The following is a 13,022-nucleotide window of genomic DNA, read 5'->3' on the forward strand; positions in this document are numbered from 1 at the left end:
ACCTACTGAACCAAGACCGTTTACCGTAGCTCATCTTACATTTGAATTTCTTGGAACAGAAAGGTCACACAACATTGAGAGAGTGATGGGTGAAAGAAGAACTTGGTAAGTTCGAACACGTTTGTTGACTATTGCTACGTCATAACACGTCGTATCCAAGATGCCGCTCTCCAAGTCACGACAGAGGCAACTTCAAAGTCCTCTTGTCACAATTTAATACGGAACTGGACAATACGGCAATTATTTTTGAATCCCTGGGGAAAAGTTCTAGTAATTTAGAGAAACTTTTTCTAGACTGTACTTTCCAATTAAAGAATCTGACCCACCCACTTTACATTGCGCGCCTTTGTTGTTATCCGGGAATTTGGAGCGTCTACTTCCATAAATGGGCAAATATCGCTCGAGAAAAATTTGAACAAAATTTTGTCAGTGAAATAACGAATGTTTTGAAGATTTTTCAGGGGAGAATATTCTGTGAAATTTGATGAATTTCAATCAGAAAAACTGCACACTACCTTGCTATTTCCAGCGCTTTTCTATGAAGCGTGGAGATACGTTTGTAGTAAATTCAACATGGAAAGACAGTTTACACGCGTGGTACCTGGTTGTTTGAACTTTAAACTGGACCTTTATAAGCAAGCAACCTATATTTATTTGATACCCAAGCAGTTGGCAATGGAAACAACAAGGCGAGATAGTTTAATTCGCTTTTTACGCGATACTTCGTAAATAATGAGAGCGATAAGCGGTACCGAGTGAAGTAAATAAAACATTCGTCAGCGAGCGCAACGCAATACACAGTTGTAGTAGCATTAGATGAAATGCTCTTATTCTACGTTCCTAAATTTCTTCTTTTTTCAAGTTTATCAAGTCTTCAAACGGGTATTGAATTCAATAACAATTTCTTCTTCCTGTAAATTAAAGATAAGCTGGATTCTCTGACCTCTACAGTTACTTTTCCAGATCAAAAATGTAAATGTTGCGCGCAAGATTGCTTCCACAAAACGCAGTTTTATTATCAGTGAGAAAAAGAAATGAACAACAAAGGTTTTTTACTAATTGTGATAGAGATGAGTATTCTATTGTAATGTTCGCCGAAGACTTCAAGTGCCTTGCCTCTGTATTCAGTGCCGGTAACCTCAGCGGAAGACATGCACGCAAGCAATATATTTTGAACAGAATTTACATCGATCCGACGGTGAATTCGCTGTTTGTGATTCCTTGCAATGTATCTGTAGTCCAAGAAGTTATTTCTTCATTTTCCAGAAATGTTAAAGGGATACTCTACACCACATTTCGACTTTTGCTCAAAATGTAGCATATGCACCATAAAAACGTATCAGAGACAAAAAGAGCGAGAGTAATAAAGTTCAACGGCTGAAAACTGCTCTCGAAAAGGGAAATTTCGGTCAATTCCAGGACCGGAAGTCAAACTGACGACTTTTAGGCACTTGATCAATGACGTAAAAAGGAGAACTCGAAGATAGTTGTTAGTTAGCATGGAATTGAGGAATTCGTGTAGTTCTTCCTCTGTTTCTTCTCAAGAACACTCTACAGGAGACACGACTTGACACGGGAAGACTGTCAAGGAACGCAGCCGTATCTCTTTGATCCTTATGACAGTGAGGCTAGCTCAGACACTGACTCCACAAGTGAGTCCGATGAAAAACAGTTCGAACGGCCGCAAAACACAGAGTGGTAAGCGATCAATGTACTGCTTGTGCCGAGTTCTCTTTACAACCCGTACATTTGTAACTTGATTTCTTAAGCGAATAAATGAATTCAACGAAACAACAAAGTTTTCTTGTCGTAGTCTTTCTGATGGAATTGTTTTACGTGTGTAAAATATCGATGTGACATTATTTCTCGGCTGGAATGTGTTCGTGCCTTCATATGCATAGGTCATAAGCTAAAATCTCGAGTGGAAGTTGCCAGAGACTAAATCGAGTTTTCGAATGCAATTAACTGTGTCGTGGGCAAAAACAATGAAGCTGTTGAGGCAGAAGGACTAGGCGAACCCCCCATTTGCATAACACTGCATCCAGGGTTCCACGCTGTTTGTTTGAATCGCTGGGTTCTTCAGACGGCATGGTACCAGTATAAGCAACAATACCAGGGTTCTTACGAAGGCCCATCTCACAAACAAAATAGGCGCATAGCCTACAGGCAGTTGGCGAGGTGGTGCTGGGGTCTTTTGGGAAAGGAAGTGCGAGTGGTTGTGCCATCGTGTGCTGTGTGTTGCATACGTGCGCACTTCCCGCCTCCAGGGCTCGAAGACTTCATATTTGAAGGATTTAACTTTCCAGACGAGTAATTGTTTTAATACTGTGTTGTATTTAAATTGAGCTTTTAGTTGACACCACTAGTCTATTGGGATTTTCCTTGAGATTATAACTTACGAAACAATTGCATCTAGCTGTAGGGTGGTTGGGTAACAATTACACTTTGAAGAACATATTTATATTGTGAAGATGGTAAACATTCGAAGATCCTCATTTCATGCTTTATTTTCCATTTCACTTTGCGTCAGTGTATCAGTCTTCTAAAAGTCATTGAGGATCCTTGCATTTATGTGATCGGTGGAGTATATAATTCTAATGAAATTAATTTTAACTTCAATTTGACTATGACTAGATTTCACTATTTGTATGGCTGTTTGTTTAAGGCCGGTACACACGAGGGAGCTTGCTCCTGAAACACGCTCCCGGGTAAGTACCCCCAACCAGTACACACGAAGGACACGACGACGGAGCTGAATGATGAAACAACCCGATTGGGGCATGGGAACTGTTGTGGATGAAAAAAAGAAGCCAATTTGATTGGCCAACTGGAGACACGTCATGTCACCGCAAGCAAATTTCAGTACACACGAGGGAGCTTGCTTCTGCAGCAGACTCGTGCAACAGATTTGCCCTAGAGCTTGCTCCCTCCCTCATATCAAACTACATTCGTTGGAACAGTACACGACTATACAGATCTGAAGCTTTCGCATCTCACTCTCCCCTCACAATGTTGTTTTAACGCGAGTTTCTGAGCCCAATTGCCAAAACAACATTGTGGGAGGGCAAGAAATTGTAAAGTGTTTCAACAATTTTGTCCGAGACTGTAGTTTGATATGAGGGAGCAAAACTCGGGAGCAAAAGTTTCGTCGCGCAACATATTTTTTCGCTAGAAATCGTTGGTGCAGACGAGGGAGCTTTGTTCCGGGAGCGTGCTGCGGGAGCAAGCTCCCTCGTGTGTACCGGCCTTTAACAATATATTGCAATGTGAAAGGTGAATTGATGAAAGTCATCCTCATTCACCATCATTATTCGCTTATCACTATTCATGATACTTTGACAGTGCTGTCAGAGATACTTCTTTTGGTGATTCATAAAGGATGAGTAACATATCGTTGGAACATTCATATGTTTCAATATCCTCAGCACCTTTGTCGGGCTTCCACCACCAAAGAGGATCAATCTGCATCAATCTCTGTGGGGTCAGGGGCGTATGAAGGGTCGTCATTTTGCTCCATTACTTCTTCATTGTCTGACAACTCCTCGTCACTCTGGACTGAGTCGAAGTCGTGAAAAATTCCTTGAGAAGAGTGCATTGAGTTTCTTGACTTTTTTGGGCGATGAACGTTTGACAACCTAGGATATTTCAGCACAGATTTGTTTTTCATCTGACTGGATGACCAGTGTTTATGACATACAAGGAAAATAATCATGGTAGTTTCGTATCTATCACGCATCAATAGAGAAACCAAACTTGCCTTTAGCGGTGCGGCTGCTTCGAAATTGTACAGAAACGCTTTTCCCTGTATCCCGGGTTTGGGTGGCGACCTATACATTTGCAGGCAATGTTTCCTCTGCATTTATCGTTAATTCCGCGTTATTTTCACCGGAAGTTGCTTGCAATTCCTCCCTTTCATGTTCCGCGAGGATCTTTAGAAAAGCAGAATACAAGTAAGTATTATTTTAATTTTCTGAACGGGTTTCCCTCACTTTAAATTGATTAAGACAAGTTTTAATTTCCTCCTAAACATACCCTAGCAGCTTCTCGTTTCCTATAAGCTCCTCGTTGTGGCTTCTGCGCTTGTTTTGATGGTATGGCGCCAGCGTCTTGAGATACGTTTTTGTCATGCCGTTTTAGCTCCTTTGTCTGGACGACCATTTTTAAAAATTGTAGGAACGGCATTGGGTTTCAAAATATTATTCATCTTTAAGCCCAGAGATTTCGCTATCACCGGCTGTTCGTCAAAGGAATCCTCAGTAAAGTGAGCACAACATAGTCGGCTAGTCGTCGGGTTAAAAACATCAGAGCGGATGTTCTTCACGGCATTCGTCCATAGCTTAGCGAAGTGGGCATCTTCAGGCCATTTGTGAAGGCTTACTCCATCTCAGCGAATGTTAGAACATCCACCGGCAATACAGCGATGTGGCATTATAATACGTTGCGCTAAAGCCGAAAGAGGTCCCGAAAGCGTCTTACGCACGGGGCTGCGGTCGCGTCGAACTGTTTGGGCTGGTGTTAGATACACAGAGAATGCCCACACAACGCAATTGCTGTATAATAAACTCTATTACGCTTTATTGCTTGAATTGACTTCTTCGTATACGAAAGCGAACTTATACACGTAATTATTTGTACAATGAATCTTTGAAGTTTCCTCAGTAAATAAATACGGAACTGCAATTTTAGAGAAAGTCTCGCCTACTTACAAATGGCTGTCATGATGTTGAACAATTCATTTACGAGAAGAATCTAACGGTAATATTACTCAAAGAGAGAAACAAGGTTTTCGATGGTATTTTAAGCGTAAGGCCTGGACCATATTTTCGCCCAACACGCGACACGAAGAGCTTTTTCGTAGCACAGCCGATCTTCCCCAGTGTAAATATTATCGAAGAGGTTTTGCGAGTTCTCCTTTTACTTCACTTCCGGTTTTGACCTGTGATCCATAGCTCGAACCACAAGTTGAGAAAAGTTCCCCTTTTAGACAAAAATTACGAAGATTGACCACTTATCTCTTTTCAATATTTCTTATTTGGGTAATAAGCTATCTTTTGTTAAAACATTGTTCTGAGGTGTAGAGCATCCCCATAATACACTGATTCTGATTCTTCCAGCCGTTAAACTTCCTCTGGTCCTCAAGGAATTCCCAATAGGCCGTTTGCAACTAACGATCACATGGTACAAAATCCGCCATGCTGGAGGGCAAGCTCATCATTATTGTCCCAGTGGGGGAATAATAATCAGCTTGCCCTCCACCATGGCGGATTTTGTACCATGTGATCGTTGATTGCAAAAGGCCTATTGCGGTAATCTTCGCTGCTATTCCATGAGAAGATGGTTCCACTCGATAACATGCTGCAAGGAGAGAGCCATACATAAATAAAAATAGAGACTGAAATACTAATACCACATTTGATACCCGATGGAAATAGATTGCTTCAACAGTCAAAATTTCGAGTTTCGGGGGCCCTGAGAATGGCGACTGAAGTAATGTCGGCGCGCAATGTAAAGTGGGTACGTCAGATTCTTTGATTTTGCGAGGAAACTTGCGATTACTTGTTTATAATATAGAGAGCAAAATGTTCTTTTATTAGAAGGTCAGAAACTCACGCTTTTGCCAAATTTCGTACGAAGCCGTTTCAGTGTTCAGTTAGCGTCAATGAACTGTAAAACGCACGAATCAGCTGAATGAATAAACTTGTTTTTTTTACAACAGCGCCAAAGCAGTAAAACCAGCTCTGCTAAAAACGTTTACTACAGGGAAATTATGAAAGCAATTTTTCCGGGGTAATTACCAAAATAAATGAAAAATGTTCTCTGTCTCAGCCCATCAGCATTTTGTAACTTTACCCTCTGTTATAAACAGATTGAGATCTCGGTAAAGGTAAATTTGGGCGTCTCGCTGAAATATTTTGTTTTTGCACATCTTGAAGCGGTGGGCTGTGAAGTATATTTTCCCGAAAAAAAAAAATCTGAAAAATTAATTTTAAAACCGTTATTTAAAATCACTTTTCTTTGTTTGCCGCCATAATCTGCGCGCGAAAATGACTGACATATGTCAATCACACGTGAAAGGATTGGGTGTCAATTGAGAGCCTTCATGCGCGATCTGCTACCTTAGCACGTGCCCGAACACTGATTGGTTCAGCAAAATTGGCTTTCAAGTTGGGGGCGGATTTATTCAGCAGACCGTGAACTGCATGTGAAATCTTAAGGCCCAATTTTCTTGGGGTATATTTTGACGCCAAAATTACAACTTCTCGGACCTCCTTGTGCCGACGGGGTTTATGATATCGCGTCCAAATTTTCAGTTCTAATAGATGGTTGTACTGCCCCAAATACCGTGTGAGGAATTTTTCGTTTGTCTTTGGTGACTGATTTTATGGCACTTTTTCTGCCCAAGTTAAGTATGAGATGAGAGTTTCGACTTCGGTGCGTGATATTTCCTTCAGTTCTTAACATATCAAAAATTCCTCACACGATTTTGGAGAGCATTCATCTGTGACGACAAAGTGCGATTATTTTCGCAATAAGTTAAAGTGAAGGGGCTGGAGCTTCTGCAGCAGATTCGATCGTTCTGAGTTTGAGGCCTCAAAACTAAAAGGCAATATTAAATGCCAAAAAAAACTATATTCAAATAATTAAATCTATTAGCTTTAATATGATATATAGTTTGACCCTATACAAAAAATAGCGGTGCGACAATTTCATTTTTCCGCGGCCAGCTCATTTTCCTTTACCGAGACCTTAAATGATGGGTTTTTTTCTCTTCAGGTGGTATCTGGAACAGAATGGCTAGAGTTCTCAGACTTCATTGATCAAGCTGTATTACAGCGTCAGAGTTACATTCTCATGTCCTATAGCCCTTTCCTTTCCGTAGCATTTCACATGTTCTACGCAACACAGTCTAACTCGAAGCTAAGCTACCCTAGCAGTCAATACGAGGTAGGTGTGTCTTCGCATCATAACCATAGTTATAAGTACTCCTCTTTATTTCAAAGCCATCACCGAGCACACATTCACAGGAACTCTTGGTAAAATTGCATTTAACTTCCATGGGAGTAGAAAATTGGTCTTGACTAGCAAACCAGTCTAAGAATATTTGTTAACAAAAGCCTTTAAGGTGGGCAGGCACTAGGGGCGATGTTGCTGGGAAATGGTGCAGCGACATGTTGCAGCAACAAAAAGGTGTGTAGTATACACTGAGGCGACATGTATTAGGTTCGTGTAGCGGGAACATGTTTCAGAGATATGTGGCAGCAACATATCCCCTCTTGTGAACTGATACTTTTATAATTGTATACCAAAAGCCCTCTTCTATGGGAAGCTAGCAAATGGGCAACGCCTTCAAGGGGGGCAGTACAAAAGGTACAAGGATGTCCTGAAGTCCAATTTAAAAGCGTGTCAAGTAACAATCGATAACTTGGAGCAGCAAGCCCTCAACCAAACTGGGTGGAGGACAACTTGCCATGCTGGCGTCATGTCCTTTGAATGTCGGCGCATTAATAATTTGCAGGACCGACGTGCACTTCGAAAGGCACGGCTGCGAGACTACCAGCCACCAGCTACTTTTCCTTGCCCGGAATGTCAGCGGAAGTGCCGTTCTCAAATAGGACTGCGGAGCCACCGCAGGTCCAAACACCGGATACTTTAGGATGCAGACTGAAAAGAGATCCGACGATTACGACGGCCCAGCCCACCAATTGTGCGAAACCAATTTGGTGGTTATTTTGTCAACCGCGACTTGTCCCATGAACTTCAACAAGCTGAACTTCATGGGACACGTCGCAGGGACAAAATCACCCCCAAATTGGTGTTGCACAATTGCAAAAGTATCAGTTCACAATAGGGGAGATGTCGCTGCAAACATGTACCCGCAACATTTTAATGTGTGTGCACATGTTGTTACTTGCCGCCTCAATGTGCACTACACAATTTTTTGTCGCTGCAACATGACGCCTCGTGTCTGCCCACCTTTACGCAACTTGAATTTACGAAAACATCAGTCGTTTATTGTAAATAATTTTGACTTATGATTCCCACTTACCATTAAGAACCTTCATTACATATTTTGTTGCCGCTTTAGTTTTTTCTCTAATATCGCCAATGAGCTTGGCAATCTCTTCGGAAATATTGAAAAAAAGATTTGAAGAAGCCACCACTGTTTCGTTTGTGACCAAAACGCTGGCATTTTTGCTCCGCGCTATTTATCACTCAATAGATAGCGAGTAGCAGGCCAATCAGATTTCGGGATTCTTGATAGTATGTGAGTGCATCTTACAGATTATATTTTATCAGGTTTTGTCTTGATCCACGGCCAAAAACCACACAAAGGGAGGTTAAAAGAAATGTTCTCCTCTGCTATTTCCTAATTTGCGCTTAAGGGCCTCAAATTTGAACTCGTTGCATAAATACAAAAACACGGATTCTGGTTGCGAGCTGCAGATACGCAGATACGTTTGTGTTCCACATGTTACTCTGAACGCCTTTTGGATGTGAATATGCTTCAAGTTATGGTTCTTGGTAAGGCCCAGCTTTAAACCTTTTTACTCCTTCAACAAATGAGGGGTTTTATGTTTTATCTGTGTATACCTTTTGAGTGAAATTCGTGTTTTTGTTTTTTTCTGTAGAGTCATCAAAATGAAATAAAAGTAAAAAACCTAGTACAAAGCATCAAAAGTGAGTCAGCCCCTCACATTCGCAAAAATGTCAATTTACGCATAGCCTGCCTGGATCTGCTTCCTTTCATTCTAGAGGTCATTACCCCTGCACTTAGACCGGTAAGTCACCTCTACGAGCAAATCTTTTAGGCTCTGGCAATCGCGCTATGTCTACTTGAAAAAAAGAAGTTCATTGATTTATTTTGATTTAATTGATTTACAGACTTTGCCAGTAAAGCTGGCAGAGCGTCACAACAGCTTGCGCCAATTACTGTGGCCCCCTTTTTTACCCTCCCAACCATGATACTCAATACAAGACAGACCACAACACCGGGAACTACGTGCCCTACTCTTAGCGACAAATGTGTGGGTTCTTTTACGTCCCACAGGATTATAGACATTGAAGGGTTGTGAGACGGGACTGCCGGCTTATCGTCCTTATCCGAGAAGACTTGAAAGTCTAACCATTTGCAGATGTAGTTACAAAGGCATCACTTTCTCCTCAGTTATTTAAAGACCCTGAGAATTGGTCCGGCCGGAGTTGAACTCACGACCTCCCGCGTGACAGCCCGTTGCTCAGCCAACTGAGCCACCGGTGCGCGGTTGAATTTTTACCATACAATGGTTAACTTGCCAATGGAAAATAGAACTAGTTGCACACTTTTAGTCCTATTGTTAAACTAAGGGTACTGAAGGTAGTTTCAAGAAGTCAGGGAGATTTAAGTTGTGCCAACCTCTATGAAGTTGAGAGGTATAGAACATTCAATTGGGGCCTTCAAATACAACATTAAAATAAGAGATTTATATAAAATCAGTTTTGTCCATATATAAAGCTAATAGCTCTAAGGTTAAAACTATTGTTCAAAACATCAGCGTCATGAAACTAGAGTTAATGTTCCCATTGCAACCAGGTTGGCAATCAGACATTGTTTGATGCTACAGCTTTGGTTTGGAGAACTTTGAATCTAGCTTTGTTGGGTCTTTAAATTGTAACTTTTTAAGCTACAATCAAATGTTGCATGATAAATAACAGATTTCATGTCGGGTACCATGTACCTCGTAACAATTGTAAGTGTAAACAAACAACAATTACAAGTCTCGATGGAATTTGATCGTCTGGGTAACTACCAACAGTCCTTCTCAGGACTACTTTCACCCAGACGATCAAATTCCATCGAGTTATGCGACGCCTAGGTTCAAACTATTTTCTATCCAACAATTACATGTGTGAACAAAAATAAATAATTAGAATCGACGATCTGAACTAACTATAATCGAGTATTAAAAATACCACAGTTTACTAATTTAAAGAAAAATAATCATAAAACTTGTGCTAGACCATTACAAATGACGCTTTTGCTTCTAGGTGAATACTCAGCTTTTCTCAGCTCGTGAAAAACAGCAACTTGTAGAGTTAATTGACACTATGATTGGGTATAATCTCACTTATCACCAAGAGAGAAACTTTGAAGGACAGTACACTTACGTCTTGGATCCGTAAGTACATTGCTCATAATGAGAGCGAAGTGCATATCGCTGAGGCTAGTCAGCGTTAACTAGGAAATTGCAGTATTGTACCTTTTTAAAATTAATTGAGGCCTATCAGACGCCTGGGTTGCCCTTGTAGATCGGGCCACACATAATGGGAATACGACGAACTGGTGAGCCATAACATGTTGATGGAAAACCTTCACTATATTTCATTTATTTCTACCTGTTTTTCCTTGGTTAAGCGGAAATTAATTCAGCAGAGAATTTCTTCTTTGTGTTTTGGATTCAGAGTGGTCATTTTCTTTTAAAGAGCTCTTACACATCAAGGAAAACACTTGAATATCCTTGACAAGAGAATTTTCTCTTCTCCCAATACCATCGGCATATTTTTATAGAAACGTGTTTTGCTTTCAGGTTATGGTGGGCGAAGCAAAACGTTTTTGATATGTTTGGTTAGGTAACAAAAACACATTTAAAAGGTGTCACGATCGTAACCAGAAGTAACATTCTATACTTTTTTTTTTTTTTTTTTTAATTTCAAGTAAATGAACATTGTTTATACAGGACAACAAAAGGGGCATTAGAGATCCTTGTAAGAAAACGACAGGTTTCAGCTCAGCAAAAATGTTTCAGCACCAACATCTGCCTTCATCAGCGCAAGTAACACATGAAGTTGACGTGTCATATTGAAAGATGTTAAACAACAATCCAATCCAATCCAATCCAATCCGATAAGAACCATTATCTACTGTATAAAAACGCCACATTATTTAGTGTTACGTGCACTGATGTGAAGACATTTGTGACCAGTTGTGTTAGGGAACTAAAATTGGTCCTTTAGTTTCCCATGATTACTGTTAGCCTGCTGCTCTCTAAACAACAGGAGTTCTTTTTATCCCTAACGTAATTATCGATATATAACGAAAACTATCATGATTGTTACAGAAACTTGAAATTGCTGTTGATGCATTTTTATAGTACAGTACGAAAGACAACCCGAGCAAAGTCAATTTCATAGCGATATTCACCAGAGTTATACGGATGTTATTGCTATATTTCGATTTAGTTCAAAATTAGCGTCAGGCAAATCAAGGTTTACAGAGCGTGATTTTAAGTGCTACTATGACGAAATTTGCATCTTCCCTATCTAAGCCATTTTGGCACATAAACATGTAGTCTGTACGACAAGAAGAATGCTGTTTACCATTTTCAAAGATCTCTCTTTGTTCTGGAGCTATTCAAGTTTTTTTAATATGCAAATTAGCCACGTGAAGACGTCATAAACCCAACCAAATTTTGATCAAGTATGATTGAGAAAGATATCTCAGCCAATTTGTATCAGAAATACTTGATTCTTTGCAGTAAGATTTTAGTAGATGTGTTCCACAGGCAAATCAAGGTTTACAATCCCTGACTGTATTCAAGTAGAATTCCCTTGTAATAACTCCATCCTTGTTAACACTAAGGAATTCTACTTGAATACAGTCAGAGACAATACCAGCATAATTTATATGGACAACAACTGGAATATTCTTCTATTTAAAGAAGCTTTCTATATAAAAACTAAGAAGTCTGCAATTAACTCTGGCTTAAAAGCTAGCCGCAAACTATTATTATTTAAATAAGTCTCCTGTATTTTAAGTGCTACTATGATCAAATTTTTATCCCTTGAATTTTTTAGTTTATCACATAGAGTACTATGAAACATTAAAAACGCTGTTTACCGTTTGGAAATATCTGCATTGGTTCCGGACATATTTAAGTTTGAAAAATGTGTAAAATATGCAAATGAGAAGGCTGATGACGTCATTCACCCAACCCAATAGATCATCAAGAATATAAATGGAGCTATCTCGGTCAATTTGCAACAGAGACCATTGAAACTTGGTGAGCTAATAGTTCTGAAGGCAACACACCTACGACTGTAAAGAAATTGGTTCCCATGGCAACTCACTCTTTTCCTGATTTCAATATTTTGCTCATCTCAGGCTACAAAAAAAAATTTACCAAGGCCTCGACCTAACATCTTTATATGCTGGCAGGATCATGCAGATGAGGCAGCATTTGCAAATATAAAAACAGAACGCCAAAGGTGGCCTGCAAAGCCTTTAATATCAGGGAGGTCTGGAACCCATTATGTTGCCATGGTAACAAAAATGGTATGCTCATATTGTGGAACACATCTACTAAAATCTTACTGCAAAGAATCAAGTATTTCTGATACAAATTGGCTGAGATATCTTTCTCCATCACACTTGATCAAAATTTGGTTGGGTTTATGACGTGTTCACGTGGCTAATTTGCATATTAAAAAAACTTGAATAGCTCCAGAACAAAAAGAGATATTTGAAAATGGTAAACAGCATTCTTCTTCTCGTACAGACTACATGTTTATATGCCAAAATGGCTTAGATAGGGAAGACGCAAATTTCGTCATAGTAGCACTTTAAATCACGCTCTCTGTAAACCTTGATTTGCCTAATGATAATTTTGAACAAAATCGAAATATAGCAATAACATCCGTATAACTCTGGTGAATGTCGCCATGAAATTGACTTTGTTCGGGTTGTCTTTCGTACTGTACTTTTTGAAATTGTCGGATTTTGATGCATTTCTATAGAACTGTAATCATGGTATATCCTTAAACCTCGTTGTTATCAAATTTTTATTGTGGCTTTGAACAGCGTTAAGAAATCTTCACAATATAATTTCCACACAGGAACATCGAAGAAGCTGTAAAATTTCCTGGCTTACCTCAGCACAGACAGCTAACCTATGCTGCAAAGCAACTGATATCAAGAGAGGTGATTCAATGCTTATTGTTTACAACATATGAGCTCTAGCGACATTTTAATTCCTTTTTTCTTTTCA

At 39.8% G+C, this 13,022-nt stretch overlaps 1 protein-coding gene across 1 annotated transcript in view; it reads left to right on the forward strand.

Moving 5' to 3' along the window:
* Positions 1–13,022, forward strand: part of LOC138060355 (chromosome transmission fidelity protein 18 homolog) — a 93,691-nt gene that overhangs the window by 78,020 nt on the left and 2,649 nt on the right. Inside the window, exons 17-20 of the mRNA XM_068906113.1 lie at positions 6,775–6,945; positions 8,631–8,780; positions 10,027–10,157; positions 12,871–12,955. Coding sequence (XP_068762214.1) covers positions 6,775–6,945; positions 8,631–8,780; positions 10,027–10,157; positions 12,871–12,955 — 537 coding nt within the window. The remainder of the gene's footprint in view (positions 1–6,774; positions 6,946–8,630; positions 8,781–10,026; positions 10,158–12,870; positions 12,956–13,022) is intronic.

The sequence above is a fragment of the Montipora capricornis genome, chromosome 8, assembly GCF_036669925.1.
Source record: "Montipora capricornis isolate CH-2021 chromosome 8, ASM3666992v2, whole genome shotgun sequence".
Taxonomy (NCBI): Eukaryota; Metazoa; Cnidaria; class Anthozoa; order Scleractinia; family Acroporidae; genus Montipora; species Montipora capricornis.